This window comes from Alligator mississippiensis, chromosome 1 (assembly GCF_030867095.1).
Source record: "Alligator mississippiensis isolate rAllMis1 chromosome 1, rAllMis1, whole genome shotgun sequence".
In the NCBI taxonomy this organism is placed as follows: Eukaryota; Metazoa; Chordata; order Crocodylia; family Alligatoridae; genus Alligator; species Alligator mississippiensis.
The window spans coordinates 96,111,147-96,134,730 of record NC_081824.1 but is presented as its reverse complement, the minus strand read 5'-3'; the positions used below and the strand labels follow the sequence as shown (position 1 = coordinate 96,134,730).

Sequence of the window (23,584 nt, the reverse complement as noted above, 5' to 3'; positions counted from 1 at the left end):
CTTTGTTTCTGCCAAACTGGGAGCCCAGAGACCCGATTTTAAAATTATAGTATATTATTATTTGAATTTATCACCAAATCTCTTCTATCAAACCAAATACATTGTCTTTCCAGTACTTTTACAACACCCCATCTTGGGGAACAGGGTGAGGGTTGGAGCAAGCAGTTATTTATATCTGTTTAGTTAATTTTGGCATAGAAGTAAAAAATGATAAATATTAAATGCAGTCATCGTAGTTGGATATGACCTCTGTAACAGTTGACATTAGAAAGTAGGAATGTACCATAATCTACTTTTAAAAAGTGCATATTTTCCCTTTGAAAGCTGCCCTTTTTTGATTGAAAGTGTGTCTTTCTATGCGTCTGTCAGGCAGCTTGCATATTTTGGATAATGTATTAATAATAATGATTATTTATCATACTGAACTTCTATATTAACGTTTTCCAGTCACTTTTACCTGCCACTTGGATTTGAACGATCCTCTTGGCTGTGAAAAATTCCCTCAGCTGTTTTCAGTTTTTTCACTCTGCTTTATTTTTCTTCAGCACTCCAGCTCACGCCTGAGTTACCAAAGCAACATTCAGGGATCTTCTCAGTCCCAGAGTACAATGGGCTATTCCACATCATCTCAGCAGAGCTCTCAGTATCACCAGTCTCATCAATCTCACAGGTACTGAGAGGCCTAATAGACTGTGCTTGGAAAGGAATGGACTAAAAGCCAGAAGACTCCAGCAATATGAAGTTCATAATAATGAGAAGAACCAAAAATGCAAACTGCGATGCAGATTTAAAATTCACAATTACAAGAGGAAAACTTTAGTTACTGAAGATTTTTTTTCAGACAACTCTGTCTTTTCATCATTGCCATAAAGGAGATTCTTGTGAAGTGCCCCCCAGCTTCCCCTCGCATGTGTCCTGTTGTGGTTACTCTGATGAAATCTTCTGATCTGAACCCAGCACTTAACTTCTTTAACTTTTGGAATTTTTGAAGGATTCCTGGTGCACCTTTCTCATGCTGTATTGATCGCCATAAGTCTATCTTTGCAAATCTCTTTAATGGGATTTTACAGTTTTAAAATCTTGAACTCCCAGGCTTTCAAGCTTGTATATAGTTAGTTTTTTACTAGGCAAACCAGTTTAGCTATACAAGTATAATGCACCTTTTTAAAGCACTATGTTATTTTCACAGGATATTACTGTTTTGCTCATGGATGTCAAGAAAAGCGAATTTTACTGTTCCAGAGTATTTTACTATTCTGTTTTTATTAATCTAGTTTTCAGGCAAGGTCTTAAAAAAAAAAATTAAAATAAAATAAAAAAAAATAAAGGAAAGAAAAGAAAAGAAAAAAAAGTACCCAACCCAAGTCTCTGCAGCAGCTAATATGCTGCATGCTACTGGACCGAACACCAAACAGAAGATCATGAATGTTTTTTAAATCATTCATATTGAATCCCATTGATTACAGCTATCACCTTCTAAGTAGCTTTGAATTAAACATTATTTTAAATTAGACCATGATGGTTACATGAAAAGGAGATGGCCTTCAGGGCTCTGCTGGAACAAAGCAATGGAACATCTTCCCTGGTTGTGCACCCAGAATAGCCAGGAATATGCATTGACTGGCCTCACGTCTTGATAGAAGAGAGTGTGGGGATGAAGGGCTTGTCTTTCTGTTAAACAGCTCTTTAGTATGTTCTGTAAATCCTGCTTTTGATGTTGCAGTCTCTTTTGTTGGTTTCCCTGAATCATTTATCTAAATACAGAAAATATTAAGACTTATAAAGAACAAAGAAGTATCCGTCTTTACATAGGATCATTACATTTAAGTAAAAATATTGTACATTTTAAAGAGCATGTTAAAAACTGTTCTAGTTTCTCATGTTTATAGTGGATATTCTGTATTCTTCCCATTGCTGTGATTATCCCAGATTAGTTACACCAGATGCACTTGATTGCACTGAAATAGGTTGGGGTTTTATTTGGTGTTTTTTTTCCCCTTCCCCCAAGAGCAAATATATTTTGATTGTGCCTGAGGACTGTAAGTGGATGGATAACAGGCAGGCTATGCCAGGTAAATAATCAGCATTCACAAGCATAATCAGAGGACCACAATTCAATTAATGAAGCCTCAGCTATTCAGAGAAACGTAACATAACTTGAGGCAGCTCCATTTTATATTTCATTGCTTAAAGAAGGCTCATGATTCTCATTGCACTAAAACTGGAAAGACATTTATTTACTTTAAAATGTTACGAGCTGGATAAGCAGCCCCCGGCTTTTTTAATTGATTGCTGAAAAAAAGGTAGCAGAAGGAGCAAGCTATGTATAAAAAGGGCATATTATTGGAATTTACACTTTACAGTGTGGTCTCTTCTGTCTGACTCCGTGTTCTAGCCCGAATCCATGTGAGAATTTAGATGTAAAGCAGTAAACATTTCACAATAAATTAGTGGTAGATGTTAGCAGGGTGTTAGATATGTATGCCCCAAGGAGAATATTCATTCATCCCAGTCATACAAGAATGATAAATATTTCTGTGGAGACTGATCTTTCATCCCTGCAAAAATCTTTTATTTTAATAAGCAGTTGGAAATGTATGTGGTTTGGCCAGATCATGGGCCACATGACTTCGATGACATTGGTCTTCTCAGAGAAGTGTCTGGAGGTAAAATTAAATTTAAAATGAGTGAAAGAGCAGTGAAAATGAAATGGAGCAATTTGAAGAGAAATATTGCCAATTGTTATTAGGACAAAACCATCTCCTACTGAATACTTTTCATCTTTATTCTCTATGATATTATGTGCCATGTGTATCTGAGTAACTTTGTTGGTGGGAACTGATTTTCATTGGTTCTTTACTTGAGTTCAGTGAATCTGCTAGGGTTAAAATCTTTTCCAGGATTAATTACCCCAAGTTTTTATTGAAGTTAGGAGGAGCCGCATGGCTGTATCTGAGGAACAATTTGGCCCCTGCCAACAACATTGTTGGATATTCTTGTGATTGGCTTCCACATTTCTGACTAGCAGCCCTTGATATATGCTGCTTTGTCGTCTCCTCTTCTCACCCCTCTATCCAGTCAAAGCACTATTGTCTCTTTGAGCATAATTGTTTAATATTTATACTCTTTGCCACCTTTTCAAAGTACTGGTAATGGCAGGAGGTGGAAAGGGACAAGTCTTCTCCTGGCTGAGTTGGATTCCTGTGGTCCCAACAAAGTTAAATTTTAGTGTAGGTTCACGTATGTACGAAGTGTGAAGATTCACAGCATTGTAATATGCTTTAATTCAGTGAGCTTCCATCCCCTAGAATGACTGCCATGAGCTGAATAAGTATTTCTTTATTTGCTTAATCTAAATCACTTATTGTGCTCCAGTGCCCTGCCGCTTCTGCGCGCATTCATAAAACTGAACTAACTCCTCCATTGCCTTCCAGGTAAAAGCTGAATGGGGAATAGATAAAGGGAAAGGTTACTGTTGGAAATGTTTACTGTGCACACTTACTTCCTTTCCTCTGCCAGTTGGTTTTTGGATGTTTGGTCTTTTCTGGTGAGTTATATGTGACTTTCAAGATGGATGGGAGCCAGCCGCAAGATGAAGCAGCCTTGTTTTGGGGGGTGATTTCACAAGGGAAAAATGCTCTTTTTGTCGAAAGGTTAATCAGGTAATCTGTTGTGAGAAACCAGGAGCATGTATATTTTTGTGCCTGGTCAGTTATAGCAGTTGATACATACTGGTATTCCCTTTTTTATCCTTACCCTGAACCTCTGTGTGCCCCCACAAAACCTGAAACCTAGTACAGGCACTCCTCACTTAATGACCGAGTTCTGTTCCTGCGACTAGGTCATTAAGCGAATTGGTCGATAAGCGACGAGCCGCCCCTTGATACTGCGTGCCTTGGCTTGAGACGCCGTGCTGCCGTTTCAAAGACCAAAGTGCTCGTACTTACGACCAAAGTTCTCGTACTCACGACCAGTTCTCGCTGGTCGTAAGTCCGTGTGGTCATTAAACAGGTAGGTCGTTAAGTGAGGAGCACCTGTAATGGAAAGTGATACCAATAAGCCTTTTTTCCCATTCCCTTGGTGATGCATTTGGACCATCCAGTATCATTCTGCGATGTTTCTGCTCTGGCCTTTGGAGGAAACACAAAAGTGGGGAATAGGATTAGCAGCATAGTCTACATTGATGAAGTTTATGTAGCACAAACTGCACAATGAAGGAAGAATATTGTGAAAGCCGTGAGTCCTGCACTGTATCTGTGACACTGTATCTTTTTTTGGGGGGTGGGGGGGAGGGAAGAGCATTCTGAGAGGGGATAGGGGGGAAGCTTGAAGTATTCAAATGTGTATAATATTTTATATAAACATAATCTTAGTTCCCCTTCATAATCTTCAGTAATGGTACTTATACACCATTAAGCAAAGAATTGTTTTAGGGTTAAATAAATGTATTGTACATAAGGCCATATGTAATCTTTTAAAAATGTCGCCACACAGCAGCGATATGTATTACTATATGAAAAAAGTCCTTAATGCACTGTTATCTCCTAAATATTTAGTAGTAAATTAATACTATTTAATTTTTTTAAAAATCTGTCTTGTGTAGACACTAAAAGTATTACACAAAATGTGGGCAGAAGATGTCCTTTTTAACAGCAATTTAAAGAACTTTTTATATATGTAATGTAGTATACTTTCAAATTGTTCTAGCTGTATTTTCCCATGTTTACTATTTGTGGACATTTGCCTGTCTCACTTCAGTTATTTTTTATTATTATTATTTCCTGCACGCATCCCTCATTTTTGTAGTTTTATTAGAGATTTCCGCAGCAGAGCTTTCCTGTTCTAGCTCTGTGGTGGGCACTTACAGCAGTGCCCCTGCTGATGGACTTCAAGAACCACAGGGCAAAATATTTGTTTCCCATTTTGCAGTTAAAGAGTTTACTGCTTTTAAGTTGTCCTGATGTCACTCTTGAAATGACTGTTAAAACAAAACTATGAGTTCATTGCATTTATTTTATATTCTTGGTTGTAATGAAATTAAATTGACTTTGCTTCAGTGTGAATTTTTTAAATAAAAATAATATACATTTGTAATAATAATAAAATGTTCAAATCAGATAAGCGTGCTAGAAACTTTTGTAAACTTTAAGCTTTTGGCTTTAAGAAGGAAGATCTATCCCAGAGAAATGCAGTATGTGGTCAGGGTGTTTATATCATAAACCCCCCAAAATAGAGCCTGGAAAACCTAAAAGTTGGAATTATAGCTTTTTTTAAAATACCCAAGAGGGTATTTATGGTTTTGTATGTATCAAAATAGAATGCAGCTTTATGGACAAGCAAAACAGATTTGAAATGGTCTCAATAAGGTTTTGCTCTCTCTTTAAAAGTACTTTACTGTGCAGCAGTGATGCTGCTTGTAGAAATATAAGATTACTAGTCTGATGGCCCTATATATTTGTCTTCTGAAAAAAGCTATAAGTTTGAGGCTAAATTTCCCCTCATTATATGATTTCTAGGCTGTCTTTGGTTCTAATGACTCAAAACACTAAAATGACAGCATGGAAAGTGAAGGACATAAGTTAAAGAGCTTAGCTCTGCTTTTCAAGTTGACTTTTTCCATGCTCTGTTGAGCTTCACATTTTAATTCCATTAAGTTGCTGTTTCCGAGATGGTCGTCATTACCCTGGCTTCTTCATGAACTCCTCCCATTTTCTCTTTAAAGGTTGTGTATGATAGCATGGCTGACATTTATCATCTTCACCAGCATTAATGAGGTGACTTCAATTTTTACTGATTTTTTTGGACAAGGTAACGTGTACTGGTGGTTTCTGACAAATAGAGATGGGACTGGCTTCTAGTTGCATGATATGTTTAAAGAGTAGGTATCATGTGATGCAGGCACATTTTCCTTTACTGTTTCTTTCTTTTACTTCGTTTATATTTATGTTCAGCATATAGTATTTTTCACTTGAAGGGTCTGAAAGTACCATACAGAACAAGTCATTATGTACAGAATGGGAACCTGCGTCCTGGGAAGCAGCGACTCTGAAAGAATTGTCTGGGGATTGTGGTGGATATTCTGATCATGTGAGTTCCCAGTGAAATATTGTGGCTAATAGGGCAAACATAACGTTTGGATATGTAAATGGGATGAACACAGAGTAGGGCAGTTTCATTGTGTCTGTTTTTTGCATTGCTGAAACCACTACTGAAATACTGTGTCTATTTCTGATGTTTATAAATCAAGGAGATAGTTGATAAATTGGAAGAGGGTTCAGAAAAGACCCATGAGAATGATTTAAGGGTTGAAAACCCATGCCTTTTGGTGAGAGATTGCAGTGGACAACAATCTATTTCAGTTATCAAAGACAACAGTAAGTGATTACAGTCTGTGAAGGACTGGCATGGGGGATCAGAAATTTGATAATTATGCCTTTATCTGCTTTGGTCTAGTAACTGAAGGGTGACACTAGACAAATTCAGACTAGAAACAAAGCTCAATTTGTTAGCAATGGGAATAATTAACAATTAGAAAAGTTTACCAAAGATTGTAGTGGATTCTTCCTCACTGGCAATATTTGAATCAGGATAGGAAGTTTTCTGAAAGCTATGCTATAGTTTAAACAAGAAATAATTCAGGGAAGTTGTATTGCCTGTGTTATTATAAGAGGAGTCAGAAGAGAGGCTTACAGTTGTCTCTTCATATATTTCATAGACATTAGGGTTGGAAGGGACCTCGGAAGATCATCAAGTCCAGCCCCCTGCCCCAGGGGGAGGAAGTCAGCAGGGATCATAGGATCCCAGCAAGATAAACATCCAAATGTCTCTTGAAGGCGTTCAAAGTAGGTGCTTGAACCACCTCCAGCGGCAGTCTATTCCCAACCTTGGGGGCTGGGACAGTAAAGAAGTTCTTCCTTATGTCCAGCCTGAAATGGTCATGGAGAAGTTTGTGACCGTTTGACCTCGTCATTCCTTGGGGCGCTCTGGTGAACAGACCTTCCCCCAGATCTTGGTAAGCACCCCTGATAAACTTATAGGTGGCCACCAGACCATCCCTGACCCTGCACTTTTCCAGGCTGAAGAGTCCCATGGCTCTCAGCCTCTCATCATAAGATCTGTTTTTCTGACCTTTGACCATGTGTGTGGCCCTCCTCTGGACTCTCTCAAGCTTCTCCACATCCTTTTGAATTGTGGAGCCCAAAACTGGATGCAGTACTCCAGCTGCGGCCTCACCAAGGCCAAGTACTACGGGAGAATGATGTCCTGGGATTTGCTTGAGAAGCATCTATGGATGCAAGCCAGCATTTTGCTCACTTTACTAGCAGCAGCATCACATTGAAGGCTCATGTTCATCTTGTGATCAATCATGACCCCCAAGTCCCTTTCGCCCATAGTGTTAGCTAGCATAGCACTGCTGAGCCTATAAGGATGCTGCAGGTTTTTCTTCCTAAGGTGGAGAACCTTGCATTTTTTGGTATTAAACACCATCAGGTTCTCGTCCACCCATTTCCTGAGCCTGTCAAAGTCATCCTGGATCACCCTCTTGTCCTCAGGTATGGACACTTTACCCCAGAGTTTGGTGTCATTGGCAAACTTGGCCAGTCCACTTCTGACTCCAATGTCCACATCATTAATGAAAATGTTCAATAGTATAGGTCCAAGGACAGAGCCTTGAGGGACCCCACTGATCACAGGGCACCATGATGATTGACTTCCATCAACCACCACCCTCTGCGTCCTACCACAGAGCCAATTCCCCAGCCAGAGGATTGTGGTGATGCCGAGGCCACAGTTAGCTGGTTTTGCTAAGAGGTGATCATAGGATACCAGATCAAAGGCTTTTTTAAAAGTCAAGATATATGACATCAATCTCTCCCTTGTCCAGGTGATAGGTCATCTGGTTGTAAAAGAAAATAAGATTGGTCAAGCAAGACCTACCCGCAACCAACCCATGCTGGCTATCCCTCAGGATATTGCCATCGGCCAGTCTGTTAAGAATGACCTCTTTGATAATCTTTTCTAAGACCTTTCCTGGGATAGAGGTCAGGCTGATGGGCCTGTAGTTTGCCGGATCCACTTTCTTCCCTTTCTTGAAGATTGGCACCACATTGGCCTTCTTCCAATCTTTGGGCACTTCATCAGAGCACCAGAAGTTCTCGAAGATCCATGCCAGGGGCTGAGCTACGATGCTAGCCAGCTCCTTGTGTACACCAGGGTGTAAACTTCTTGCGTCATCTGTGAAAATCCATGGTTACATTTACAAACTGTAGGAAATGATTCACTCTGGTCTACAGATCTGCTGTATTTGTGGTGATAGGTATTCCTAAGGCCTGCTGTAGAGCTGTTCAGCCTTCAAAAGCTGACAAGGGCACATAAAGGACAACACCTAGATTACACTGTCTGTGTTTTTTCCTCTTTGGTTTGTACGTGGTTGAGTACAATATAAGCGAGAGTCTTCTGAAATCCCTAGTGTTTGAATATATAGCCCTGTCTTGGAGATTATTCATTATACCCAGCTAGTGTGCTTAATATTGGATTCCAGCCTTTGGGATCTGGCATTCTATGTAAAACAAACAAACAAAACCCCTCAATTTGAAGCTAATGGTCCAAAGAAAAATAAGCCCTACAACATATACTGCTTTAAGGAGAAATGCAGAGTATTTAAAACTGAGGCAAGCTTGTGCTGGTATTTAGAGCTAAATTGTAGGCAAGGTAAAAGTTGCATTGAGGCAGGATCGTAGATCATACTTAGCAGAAGTTTATCCAATTTGCTAAACAACTCCAGTATCCAAAGAAGGATATTCTACAGTATCCATCTGCAGCCTGAGTGTTTGAATTAACACCAGAACTGTGTTAACAATTTGAAAGTTTTTTTCCAGCTATCCAACCCAATTCTTCTTGGCTGCAAATTAACTTAATTATACCTTGTCTATCTTTCCAGTGACCTTGAGAAACAATTGTTTAATTTTCCTCTTTACAACTTTTTGCATATTGGATACTGTCATGAGGTCCATCCTCACCTTCTCCCTACCCCTCCCCCCCCGCCCCCCCCTTGAGGCTTCCCTTTTGTGGACTTAAACCTAGTTCCCTCTATCTTTCCTCATAGGTTTTGCTTTCTAAGCCTCAAATATTCTGGTGCTGTCTCTGGACTGTCCAGTTTACTTGCATCTTTCTTTAAGATGTGGATGTAGTCCTCCAACTGAAGTCTCACCCACACTGAGTGGAATAAATTGTTTCCTGCAATATACAGTCCTGCTGTTAATGCACCACGAAATGAGTAGCCTGTTAGCAACAGAATCGTATTGTTGATTCCTATTGAGTTTGTAATCCACTATCACCCTCATATCTTTCTGCTGTATGGCTGCCTAGCTGGTTGTCACCCATCTTTGATTTTCCTAAGCATAGTACTTTGCACTTACTGTTATTAGATTTCACCTTGCTATTAGTCTGTAATCAGCAAGATCAAATCCATCTAACTGATTTGTCATGTTCATTTTGAATTCTCATACCATCCTTAAAAAATGTTTATAAAGCTTCCCAGATTGGTGTCATTTTACAAATGTTATAAAAGTACTCTCTCAACAGCCATTCAGTGTATTAATTAAAATATTGGATAGATCTACTTGTCTCCTGTCCAAACTAAAATCTTAGTCCATTCCTTTGATATCTCCTTGCAGATAACTAGCCATCATCTCAGCCTCCATGGCACCCTTCTGCTACTAGTGCCTTTCTCAATCTCCTTTTTGCTACTAGTGCCATTCTCTATCACTGTTCACAACACTGGCATGCTATCCATCAGTCAGGCCCAGAATCCAAGCACCATCTTTGATTCTGATTTCTTTCCAGGCTACGTCTAAATCTTGTGGTTTCTTTCTGCACCACATCTCAAAGATGGGACCTTTTTTCTCTATCCACACAATAACATTTCTCCTCAAGGCTGTGGTCCTCTTATGTCTCAATTTAATGGCCTCTTCTGTGGCCTTAAAAAATACTGTCTTGTCCTGCTTCTATCTGTTCAAATGCAGAAAGAAAGCTCATTCTTCTACCCTTTCATCATGTCACCCCTTCTTCTCATTTCTCCACCTGCTCCACCGCCTGTGTTGCATGGAAGCTGTGGGTCTCCAGTGCCGAACCCTCATTGCCTTACCCATACTATAGCTTTAAATACTGTTTAAAAGATGTTGCAAGAGAATCTTGCATCCTCATAGTCTCCAAATTTGATTAATTGTTGTATTTCTTACATATTTAAAAAGAGAAAATGTAATATTACTTCGCTAAACCACTGCAGAGATTTGATTTTTCATTTCTGAATTAAATGTTTAATAGTCAAATAGTTATACCAGAAGTGATTGAAACAACTAGCACAGTTATGAAAGATAGGAGGACATAGATATTAGATGCAACTGGCTGTTGCCATTACTCTACTATTTCCAGGTTTTTTTAAAAATAATATCTACAGGAAAAGTTTTCAAAAATCATAATCTATCATTCAGGCATCACTTAGTCTGACAGTTATTTCCTGTTTACATGGTCAGTTTATGTAATGTAAATATAGTAGGAACTGTGTTACATGATCTTTGTCTCCAGCTTTGAAAATAAGTATGAACGTGCATGCATGTATAAAGCAGTGATTCTCAACAAGATGCCACAACACCCTGGGGTGCCTTGAGATCCTTTCAAGTGTGTAGCAGGGTCTTAGCACTGTTAAGTTTACAAACATGATTCACAAGATAAGTCCAGAGATTTCAAATAGAAATCCATAGTTGTTTTCCATGGTCTTTCTGAGTTCTGTGCAACAGAAAAAATGCTCTATTATTTAGAAAAAAATAGTGAAAACTAAGAGCTGGCATTTCCCAAGAGGTGTCTTGAGTCTAAAAAGGTTGAGAACTACTGGTATAGGATTTGTAAGATTGTATTTTTTGATTTTCCTGAATAAGATGGAGAATTTGGAACAGTATAAATTACATATATTCTGTGCCTTCATCACATGGCAGAAAATTTTCATCTATTTGTGAACGAAGTATGCAAATTACTGGTGGAGCTGAACTGCCTTCAGATGCTATTCCATAGCACTGCATTGAAAATGCCAATGAAAGAGAACGAGCCAAATTGAGAAAGGAGCCTGAACTCAAGGGAGTTATACGAGGGATACATTTGACCCAATAAGTTCCTTGACGTAAATATAAATTGTCAGTGAAAGTTATCAAAGCAAATTAGCCAAGGGGCTCTCTTCTGTCATCTTAAATATGATTTTTAAATCAGCATTAAAAAGAAAAGTGAAAGTAAATATTTTATTCTCTTGGAACAGACAGACACAGAGCCTATGAAACTAGTAATCAAAATAATGTGTATTTTATGTTTTCCATGTGACAAGAAAGAGCATGTGAGTGGCATATTTAATATGTGTGCACATGGGCTGCAGTCAAGTCCTTGGTTTGCTACTGTCATATGAATAAGTTATATCATCAGACTGTTCCAGTCTAATTTAAAAACAACTGTGTGACAGCACACCACCGCAGCTCAACTCTGGGAGCCTGCACAATATACAGTCATTCAACCTGAAAATTACTAGAACAACCTGAAAATGAACCATTGGAAATGTACAGCTACAGAAGGAAAATAAACAGCCAAAGGCAGAAAGATGAGTGATGTAACTTAGCTTTGCACTTTGGCAGTGAAATCACTACACTGTGTCACACTGTGTCTAGCATTGATAGCTTCGATATCTGCAGTAGGTCAAGGTACTGATGACAGGCTGGATCCTGCTTCATGATGTGTGTTTTCAGCGTGAAATCTGACGTGCACTTGACAGCAGCATATATAACAATAATAGTTCAGCTCCTTATAATATTCTTCATGTTAACACCTAGGGGCTCTTACTTCTGTAGGATACTAAAGAATAGATAGAAGCAAGCTATGCATTCTTTTGATTTTGTTGTTGAATTAAGTGCCTGTGGGCATGTCTACTCGTGCCCTTATGGTGCTGTTGTTACTGTGCCATCATTTAGCACTTCCTAAAGAAAATACTAAATGAGGGTGCAGTAACAGCTGGTTATTTTTAGCTGCTGTATCACCGTAGTGACGCACTGTAGCAAGGGAGTGCATCACTATGACAATGTAGCTGCGGTGTCATGGTTTGTGTCCGCTGACACTATGGTGATATAGATGTGCCCAGTGACAGTTTGGAAGGATAATCTGAAGTCTTGCATTGTTCTAGTGAACTGATTCTCAACCAGGTGCTGCAGTACCCTGGGATGCTTTGAAATCCTCTCGAGGGTGCCATAGGGGACCACACAATGCTTGTGCTGTTATAATAGGAATCCCCAGTGTTAAAAAACATTCTGAAGTTTCATAGATTTCATAGACATTGAGGCTGGAAGGGACCTTACTAGATCATCGGGTCCAGCCCCCTGCCCAAGGGGCAGGAAGTGACCCTTGGGCAGCAAAATAAGCATCCAGGCGTCTTGTGGTCTTTGTGAGTTCGTTGCAACACAATTGATCAGTTATTTTTCTGTAGTCAACGAATGAGCAAAAGCAGAGCTGGCATTTTGAGAACCACTTACGTAGTGATTTCTGCCACAGTACGAACATCACATGGTCAGTCTGATGCAACCCTGTTCTAGAGGGATGACATCTGAGGCCAAGAGTATCATTCAGTCTCTGAGCATTCAGCCAGCAAAGGTACATCTGTAAATTAAAGTTATGTTTGTAATCTGATCATTGGGCCACCAACTTATTTCATACAGGCCACAGAAAAACTATCATATGTTTTTTGGGGAAAAAAATCATGCCTGTCTCAGGACACTTGTGAACTAAGGGACTGAGGAAACATTCAAAATCCTACCAGCAGCACCACATGATCATCTGCTTCGCTGCATAGTGATGTGAAATGATTCTCAAAGTTTAGCATCATAAATGGGGCTATACAGCTTGGCATTACAACTGTAAAATGCAGACATAATGGTGTGTAATTTAATCTAAGAACCAGGTGTGCACTTCAGGTTTAGTTCAATTTAGCACACAAAACTCCAGATCATGGTCTGACTTATCCATGACAAAGTGCTTGCAAGCATTGGTATCTGTTCCTACCAGCCACAAAAGCATCAATATCTACATGGAATCGAGAATTCCAAAATGAATATGCCTGTATACACCGTTAAGCTACTTTGTGGCTTATCACATCTCACAAGCACAAAAAGATCTGTCCACTATTTTAAGTAGCAACAGGAAAAATGTGCAAACATTCCATTGCAAAACATGCCAGAGTTGCTATTAAGTAGCACTGTTTATCTAGGGAAGTTAATAATCCTGCAAATTTTGTGACAATCCTAAACAACCATTTCAAGTGATGTCCTTTATCACATACAGTGCTATTAAAGCAAGAAGTATGTTTGAATCATCTGAGATTAATTGATATTTTTCATGTTTGCGTGCTGTGCTTCCATCTCTGTGAATGCAGGCTCACTATTAACAGGTATGTGAAGTGTATGGAGACACACCTGGCTTTGTATTATTAATGTAAGTCTTGGAAAATACTAGTCGGTAGACTGTGCATGGTTTGAGATATAAGTGACTTGCCAATCAGTGCAGAAAGAGACATGTTAAACCAGGGGCAAGCAATTATTTCGGGCGGAGAGCCACTTGCTGAGTTTTGGCAAGCCATCAAGGGCCGCACGACAGGTAGCCAGGGGCAGATAAATATTAATTTTCTAAAGTTTTAGGGGCTCCACAGGCTGGATAGAATGGCCTGGCAGGCCACATCCAGCCCACCCCTGTGTTAAACTGTGGTATATAATCCCGCATGCATTCAAGACCCATACAACAATCCTAGTGTGTTCTGGTCTTATTAATATGCAGCCTTTGTACTCTAATATCTCATTATCACAGTAGCTCCATGCATTATTATCCTACCATATGCATCCTACCTAACCCTCTTGATGGTGTAAATAATCCATTTTATAATCTCCATTCTGACCATGGCCCCATATGAGTTGATAGGAAAGAAAACAGAACAATGGTCTGTGGCTCCATGTCGTACATGATTGGATGCCTTCCAGTTTGGTGATTACCATTGCAATTATCACCAGTCTTTATGTGGACAGTGAGACTTGACTGTAGGTGCTATGAAGTACTTGAGGGCTGTTATTTGTATGTTGTCTATGATGGCTCTTGTACACTGTGCATGAAGAAGTCAAATATACTTTGCTTTTAGACTTCAGGCTCTTTCCAGCACAGGAGCTTAATGTAAAGTTTCAGTGTTGATTACCTAAGGGACATGTTAGAGGTATTTCCCAAGGCTTTCCATTTCAGTGCAGTTGATGGGGTCATGCTGGTACAGTTCATCATTGCTGCCCAATGAAGTGATACCTCTAAAAAGAATTAAAAAAAAAAATTATCAAGTTTCCTATGAGTCATTCCACTCATATGCATGCCCAAATGTGGGGGTAAGACATGGTCTGTTGTCCAGAAATGTGACAAGAAAACAAGATACTCTGTGCAGCCAAAATAACTAAGCTAAGTATAGCAACTCTCAACATTCATGCATCAGGAAGGTTTCAGATGCACACAATACATCTCAGCTTCACGTTCAAGGCCAAACATTCCCAAATGAGTAACCGAAGAACTTCCCTCAGTGGAATGCACAGCCAGCTTTCATTTCTACACTTACTAGAGGGTAAAACTCTCACCTAAGTTGTCTACTGTGTTGTGAGCCAAAACCACTCTTTGTTTGATAAAGATAGGTGACATGTATCACACAGCCTATGAAATCCCACATTTCCAATTCTATCATAATGTTTCCCACAGCGTTTGCAAGCTGTTCTGAAAATCACTAATAGCTGCTGACTAATAACTATGCTTTCATCAGAGACTGAATTGTTGATGGGTTGGGCTAGAGACCCTTTCACCTCTAGATTGTCACTTCAGTATCAGCCCATGACTACAGTGTTAGCAATGACCACAGTTGAGTACTATTGGGTGACTTTTTGGTGCCCTGGGAGAACGGAGTTTGGCATGCAAAGCCTGGTTCCCAATGGACAGTTTTGCCTTTATGGAAGCCACTAACATAGCTAGTGTTAATTGGTACCTTTATTGGACGTCTCAGGAGAGATCCCAAGTATTGAATAGCTATGAAAGCTTGAACTACCTTTTCACCCTGAAGGATGATCTCTGCAAGTGTGGGTTAAGGTGATGGAGGGCAGTGAGAAGATGTTTGTACTGATGTGTTGCAGATAAAAGTACATGAAGACTTACGTATTCAAGACTAAATCTGACACATTTCAAAATTTGTTTATTTCGCAATTTGACTCATTTTCTTTTGAAACACTTATAATCAAAATTCCAGCCTTATGCAAAGGTCATGCAAACTGCTAACCACATAAAAGACCTCAAGATATAAGTGACCTGCCAATCTATGCAGTGAAGAGCATGTTTAACAGCATATGTATATGCCAACACCTGTAGGGGAATCTAAGCATTGGTATGTACTTATAATTACAAAAAGCAGCCTCAGTGAGAAAGGGATGGGTTGGGGCAATTCAGTTTTATCCAGGTGAAAAAAATGACATAGTTAAGCTGAACCATTTGCAGCACATATTGTTGGGACAGGGTTGTGTGTGTAGGAGTGCCTCCAAGGAATTTTCTCTACAACATATGGCATATGTAAATAATTTTTATGTACAATATTTACAGAAAACACACTAACCTAGGGGAACTGCTCTGTTGTTGTGACAGTTCCCTACATTCAGATTAAGTTGAAGACTTTGCCTTCCACCATTCCAGCTGCTGGGAATGTGACAAGTGTTATCCAAAATTCAGGTATTAAAAGGACAGGCACTACTTTTGAGTGGCCAAGGAGTCTGGTGGGTGGTCAGATGCACTTTTATTTTGTTGGTGGTTCCTGCTTTGCTTAATTCAACTGAAGACTGAATCCTGAAATCCTTGCCTGCCTGCATGTCATGAATTGAAATGCAGTTGAATCGCCTCCCAAGTCTATTCCTGGCTCGTTATGACTAACCGCACCTCCAAAGACAAAGAATCGCTATCCAAGACCCCATGAAGACTCCACAGATACTTGGTTCCATTTTGCTTTCGATAGTTGTAAAATGGCTGCCTCCCCGGCTTCAAACATCCACTGAGCCATGGTGTTCTCAGGAACTAATCTAGCCTCAAAGTTTGGGTCATGTCAGCATTTCTGACAAACTTAAAAGTGTGTCCAAACGCATTAACCCTCTAGCCACCCTAAGAGTAGCCTTTTCTAATCCATGTTAAGTGACATGCAGTTCTGATTTAACAATTTGCTCTCCTGAAGACCACTCTGGAAGCTCTGAGATGGGGCAGAACAGCTTTACCTTGGAAAAGCAGTTGGATTTTAGTAGATATCGCCTGCCACAAGTTTTTCTTTCTCTTCAGTCTTTTTCTCTTTTGCATGAAATTTGTCTCATTAGTGTGTAGGTCTGAATGGAAACGCTGAGGCACACCTTGCTTACAGAAGAAATTAAGTCAATGCCTCAATAGTTCAGAATCGTAGGTTACACAGCAGGTAGATTGTGTAAGAATTGTCAGCCAGAAGGGGTGGAAGCTCTGCTGGCACTTGTTTAGTAATAACTTACCCGACAAGTCACTTATTATTGGAAAGAAGGAGACAAGGATGGTGAAACACACAAGGAGTCTGATGAATTTTCTTGCAGCAATACTTGACCTTTCCTTGTATCTTGGTTCTCCATCAACTGATGAGCTGCAGTGGGTCCGGCAACAATTTTTTGTCTAGCTTTCCCTCCCCCAGTTCTAGCCAACATCTGTGCAACAACTAATTCTGAAACAAGCAACAGAAAAATACAGGAAATATGACCCCAACTAGTCTTCCACTAAGCAAAATACTGAAAGTTCAGAGGCAGGTGATTGCGTCTGTTGGCCAAAACTGTAGAGTGTGAATGGTTTTACCTTCCGATGTGGATGCAGAAACAAAGTGGATGCCATGCTGCACAGCGAGAGTCTATTCTCCCCAACAGGATATGAGTAAGTCCCAACAAAGCTCATGAGACCTATGTGCATTCTGTTAGGGAGTGCATCAGACCCCTAGGGCTGTGTTTATGTATTTCATTTTGTTATCTTGGTATGTATCTGGCTATTTTTCAAGCATGGATGATTCACTTTTACATGGTCAAGTGGGAGTGGCTCCATTATTATCGTGAATCACCATACATTTTTCTGTCACGAGGACATGCTTTAACAGCTGTGGATGTGGGACCCTGGTGAGAACGGGCTGGGTTGGCTCTGTCTTAGCTTGCACTGGTGTTCCCTGTGCATTTGGAAATCTATAGTAGAGTTTCTTAAGATTTTTGAAGTAGGCTCTTCAATTCAGGGAGTTGATCATTTTCTGACTGCTACATGGGTTCCGGTTCTTCTTCCTATGTAGTCTCGAGGCAGGTCGTCTGCAATAGCTGCGACAGGTGTGACTCAGAGATGGCATCACCAGGTATGCACATGAGGTCCCAGATACTTTTCAGGCATTAGACTCTCTTCTCCAACAGCATCCATACATCTAATCTCCAACATGTTTCTCACTCCTTTCTACATTGCAGGAATTTGGTTACAATTCAGGGCCCGCAGTTTTGCTTTGGTCACAGTGCTCCTGGGAAGTCCTTATCAGAGTCCACACTAAATGTTTTTTGCCAAAGATTTCCCATCCACATGGCACCAACATCCTTTCTTCTTACCACTAGCAATAAGCATTGGCCGCTGATGCCTTAATCACTGCATTGTCATTCTACATGATCATTGTGAGCAGATGTATGTGACGTGATGGTTAAAATATAAAATGATCCTGGCACCTTGTCTACGGTCAGCATCCAATCATCATCAGCACTGGTGAAGCAGGGGTGATATATTTTACAGAAATAAGCCTAGTATAGACAACGACCTGTCTTCTGTCTGAGATGGCTTGGTCATCTCTCATTGCTTCCTCCAGTCTGTGAACACAATGCTAGGTGTGGCTTTGATTTTCAGAGATTGCAGAACCAAAGCATACAGTGACGTTTTGCCCAAACTACACCCTGCCTTTTCGAGCGATTACATTTCTGATTCCACAAAAAATATTTGGTGCTTTACAGGAAACAAGAAATGCATGGTCCCTGCTTGAAAGGGGTTAGAATCTGAATTATCCATATAAACAGACCCTACATCATTGGTCTTATTTACAAAAAACTAATAAAAGGAAAAATCCTTAGCTGATCTAAAGTGTTGTAATGCTACTGTTTTAAAATCTGGGCTCTCAGAAAGCAGAAATGGAGCAGAGGTCTCCTAAAAGCAGTAAGTTCATCCCTTCCATGTCACCCCACCCCAGCCCCTTGCAGGCAAAACCTGAGGAAAATAGTGGGCTTTGCCCTTTAAAACTGGGATAAGTATGCTGATTTCTCAAGGCTATACAGCTGGTGTAGTTTTTGCACTTCTGGTTATGTTTTATGGTGTAGCAACACTACCAGCCTGGGTATAGGGTGGAGGCACTGAGGTCTCATACTAAGAATTGAATGAAGGCCTATTGTGCACATAGAGTTTGTTCTGGTATAATTATTTCCGTTACGGATGTGATTGTTTTTACTGATACTGGTAAAACCTCCCACGTGGATACAGTTAAATGAAAAGCAAGTGTCACTGATTTCCTGTTTTGGATGGGTATAAAGCCCTATTACACTGATTCAACTGTATTAGCATTAGAATTAAAGCAAAATGAATTGTGTGTGTGTGTGTAGACAAGACCTAAGTGTCAGGAGTCACGGACACAACTCTCAGCGGTTCCTTTATTCACCATGCAACCCTGGCTACGTCATTTAACTTCTTTGTGATCTGCTCTGTCCCTGTAGAAGGGCCCTGAAAACCTAGTTAACAATTACTCAGTACACGAGCACTTTGCAATGCTCTGAGGAAAGGTGCTATAATGTGCAAAACTATTTTTGCAACGAATATTTTTGCACTTCCAGCAAATGGGCTGATCTTTCCTTGTTTTTAAACTTTTATTAACTTGCCCTATGGCTAATACACTTAAATGAAACTTAGATGAATAGGAAACATAACCAAAGGAAAATCTCCCAGCTGCGGCAGGCATTCATCAGTGTAACCAGCATGGCTTCTCTGAAGGCATCTGGAACTGAATGTTTCATGACCTAGTGTCATATCATATCAGGCAATCTGGACAAAACGTAAGCACCCAGCCTTTTTCCCTTGTGCGGTCCTGGAGAATACACTCTGTTTTGTTTTTCCGTGAAGCTCAGGTACCTGATAGGGGGCATTCTTTTCCAGTATGTAAATAATTTATTGGCCACATACCTCTTGTGTTGGCAGGTGCCTACAGTGTGTCATACTGAGGCATTTGAAAGTGCTATCTTGTTGCTCTTCCTTGGCAGCCAGCAGTAAAGACGCTGTCCAGCAGACCATAAAACAACAGAGAGGAAATCTGCCCATCCTGTTGCTAACAAAGCACTATAAACTTTTTACACAGGCACCACCATACATGTCGTTCAGAATCACATGACTTTTTCAACAAACGTAGTTCACCTTCAGAAAGTCGGTGTTAATTAGTGTTCTTTTCCTTTCTTTCTTTCCAGGATGTTGAATTTCAAGTTTCTCAAGAGGATTTGGACCAAATACTGTGCATCTGTCATTGGGGCGTGAGCTGGTTCAAATCCCTCCTTTGTTTAATTTCAAGGAAACCACAGAGGGTTTTTCCAGACCTATCTGTAATAGACTTCCCCTTGATTTCAATGAGAGCTGTAGGAAAGATGCTATAGAGCCAGATCCTAAAATGTTCCTAACATTTATTTCACACTCCCTTATTGGAAGCAGCTTCTTGAAGTCAAACAATATGTTGCCTTTCCCCAGAAATCGGTGTTTTCTGTTTGGGTGGCACTCTTCCACCCCACTTAAAGGCATAAAGGCAGGTTTTATAGTTGTATATGTTTTGGTAGGAATTTCAAATGTAGGTGCTTAATGTTAAGTACTTCCCTCTTTCTTTAGGCTCTTTAATAAAGGAAGTCCACTTTGAGAAGTTGTAGACACCTGCTTGCCCATATGAAGCCTGTATGATGCCTCACATCTCTGAAAAGCAAGCTGCTTCATTTAGAGGACTAAATAAGAATTTGGTCTGGGATTGATTCCATGGTAGACTCCTACAGTGCTACAGGTGCTCATACAGCCTTATTTCAGTCATCTCAAGTAATGCAGCAGTTGATAACCTGGGGGAGCAGAAGTGACTGATGACTAGTGCTCTGTGATGTCTTGGGGAAAGATGTAGTACATCCTGGTGTAGGTACTTTATTGGTTTCCAGTCCAGCCACTTGCACACATTAGGGACTGCTAGGCGTGCAGTTTTTAACAGCTAGAGAAACATCCCAGACATAGCTGGTACCTGTACAAAAAAGTCATGTAGCTTAAATAAAATATCAGACTGTCTGCTACCTGTTACCAGTCCAGCCAAATATAATGCACACTTACTCTACAGCACTCATCATCTTAGTGATATTGTGTGCACAAAACTTGCATAAAATACCAGAATCAGAAGAACCCACCTCCTGCAGCTCCTTGTACAGACACCCTCAGCCCAGCAATGGGCTGTTCCTCACACTCCCCATACAAGTTACTTCAAGCAGAAGAATCTGCCCTGTGGAGGATGTTTGTGTCTGTTTTACCAGCTACAATGCAGGTGCTTGCTGAGAGCCAGATTCCTTTGAACTAGGCTTAGGACCAGCACTGACAGGAGGTGACTTGCACCTTTTTTGTCTAGGAGCTCCCTGTGGAAGATAGGAGCCATTTAAAATTCCTTGGCTGCAGGACTGTCCTGGCCACTCTCCCCAACCCCTGATCTGCCTGATGCTAACTGGTGCCCCACCTTGGCATGCTGCCTACACTCTGGCCTCCTGTGAGGCAAAAAGCTTGCTGAGCTCACTCAGCAACTCACTCAGATGTCCTCGCTGGGCATTCTCCTGCCAGGGCCTTACACCTGCATTGCATCAGCTCAGCGGGTGCAAAAGGGCCTCAGACAGGGGCAAATTCTCCTGCAATTCTGCTTTGGCAGCATTAAAACATATCAGTTTGGGGGAGCCAGGTGGCCCCAGACCAGAATTTGATCCCCTTTCCCCCCCTCGCAGAAATACAAGAAGTTTGTTCTATTTCTGTTCAGCTATATTTTCTGCGTACCAAATAAGTTCAAAAGGGGCTGTCTTATACAATGGTAGAACAGCTTTTCAGTTCTGAGGAAAATTGAGGCATTATCTAGCAAGTAATCAGCTTCCTCCCTCACTCCTTTATTGGCATTTTTCTGCAGCTATTCTCTGAACAAAAAGCTTGTTAAATAGGGGAGCAGACTCTCTTCCTAGCAACATTGCTGACTCTGTGTATGTGTACATGTGTGTATATATGCATATGTGTGTGCATGTGATGTGTGTTTGTGTGTGTCTACTCTTTGCCAGAAGTTGGAATTTGAGGGAGGGCAATGCTCTACTTAGCTTGTCAATCACATCTATGCATAATGTTACATGAGCCAAATCAGGTTCCTTGAAAGTGCCCTTTCCTTGTCCTGGATTGATTTTGAGGACACCTATGATTTCAAATTTTGGGAGTGAAGGGACTGGAGGTTTAGAAATAGCTTTTATCCTTTCTGAGTACACTTGCTGAGTAAGGTGTGGCTGGCAAATTACAATGTAAAGGCTTGGCTGCCATCTGCTGGTGAATCCCAGGGGGATTGAAATGCAGATATTCATAAATTAAAGCTTATAGTAAAAATGAGAAAGAATGCGCCAATACAATATGTATCCTTGTCTTTCATGTATGGTTCTGTGAGCAGAAATGATTCCTTGCTGTGGACAAAAATGACAGCAGCATTGGTTCCCCAGACTATAATATTAATTCTAAAACCCCAGACCTTTAGGTCTTACGATCTTCCTGCCAGTGACAATGTCTGCATTCTCCCTGTTAGTATTCCTAGTATGCCCCCCATCAAATCTGGACTTCCATCTGTGGAAGGTTAAAAACATGGTTCATTAGGAGGGGGGGTGTCCCATCATCCTAATATTTTCAAACTTAATCCTCAAAGGGACTTGAGCACTGCAAAACAGAGTACTGCAATACTAAACTTCTAGACACCTGCCCCTCATAATGGTACCCACAGCCCTGTGCTTGGCATTGGCTCTGCCTATGCTGTGCATGCTGCATGGTAGGCCTCTCAAAATGGGATTCACAACAGCTCATGTGCTATGTGGGGGGTCATGAGAGCTGGCCATGGGAAATACTGATTTCAAAGGTGTCCCTTAGGTCTTGCCCCTCTCACAGGCTGAGGCATTCCGGTCTGGGTTTCTAGGAGATGTCTCCCTCCATTCAGGGTTCCCAGCCTGACCCCTCTCTGGATTTAGAGGTCTAAGCCCTTCTTAGGTCACTTATTTTTCAGGAGATGGCTGAGAAAGGTGGTAGTGCTGCCCTTCTATGTGCAGGCCCAGTGGTCAGAGCTATCACTTAAAGTGAGAGACTCTGGTTCAATTCCCTCCTCTAGCCTTATGTAGGAGGTGGGCAATCAGACTTTTGGACTTAGATACCTCAATTCCAGCTAAAGTCTCCTTTAGACACTTAAATCCTTTTTTGTGGCTCTTGGGTTATATAAGGTGAGTGAACTATTCTCTGTATTTCCAGAGGAAGGAAGACCTAGGTTGTAATATAATGGAGGCACAGATAGTGTCCCCCAGCTGTGCGTATTGAGAATCCCCCCCTCCCCGACCTTTCCCCTTATCTACTCCACTTACCCTTTCCCTTACAGATCCTAGGGGCTGTAGTCTGCATTCTGCTTGATTTTTCTTGCTTGCAAAAAAAGGAGTCTAATCTGGAGATAACAGGGAATTTATTTTGTCTCCTTTGTATCTGTAGAGTCAGTTAAAACAGCAAGTAAAGTTAATCAGCAGAAGAAAGCAATCCAAGAGCCCTGAGCTGTCATCAGCCTGGTGAGGTTTCAGAGCCAGCTCTTCAACTATTAAAAGACAAGCAGGTCAGGACCTCATCGTGCAGCACGTTCTGATCGCTACTGACACGTTTCAGAGGTAGGATGTTTTATAGGTCCTGCCAGGGCCCAGCACATCCCATCTATGGGCAGAGCATTTGCCTTGGCTGCTACAGATGATTCTAAAACAACAAGACAAGCAGTGGGTAATGCCCAGGCACCCTTCAGAGAGAAACAAGGATTACTGGACCAGTGAGGCCAGAAATGCCTCTGCTTCAGAGAAGACAAAGTAAAAGTTTCGTTTCTGATTCCTCCCCAAATTTTTCATCAGTATTTGTGAAAGGCCAGACTGAATGCCTCCTGTCTTGCTTGTCTGCTTTTGATTTCTCCATTCCCTTCTTGTTTCATTTGAACTTATTAAACTTAATTGCTTCTGGCTGCTCCCTGCACTATGATTAAATGATTTAATCCTGCACTAGGGTTGTAAAATGATCCCTCATTGTAAAGGAGTTATGTTCAATAGAGGAGAGAGCTAGGACTCCACACACACCTTTGGCTACTAAGGCCACATCCACACAAGCAGGGTTATGTGTTTGCAGCAGCACAAAT

At 40.8% G+C, this 23,584-nt stretch overlaps 1 protein-coding gene across 8 annotated transcripts in view; it reads left to right on the top strand.

The window, feature by feature from the left end:
* Positions 1–22,976, top strand: part of CDK19 (cyclin dependent kinase 19) — a 219,732-nt gene extending 196,756 nt beyond the window's left edge. For 7 of the 8 annotated variants that reach the window (XM_059732902.1, XM_059732897.1, XM_059732905.1 and 4 more), the window contains one exon: positions 546–5,121. In XM_059732902.1, coding sequence (XP_059588885.1) covers positions 546–677 — 132 coding nt within the window. In that variant the 3' untranslated portion in view covers positions 678–5,121. Of the gene's footprint in view, positions 1–545; positions 5,122–19,601; positions 20,177–22,905 lie in introns of those variants that run through there. The other variant, XR_009464037.1, reaches the window with a different exon arrangement.
* The last annotated feature ends 608 nt before the right edge of the window (positions 22,977–23,584 follow it).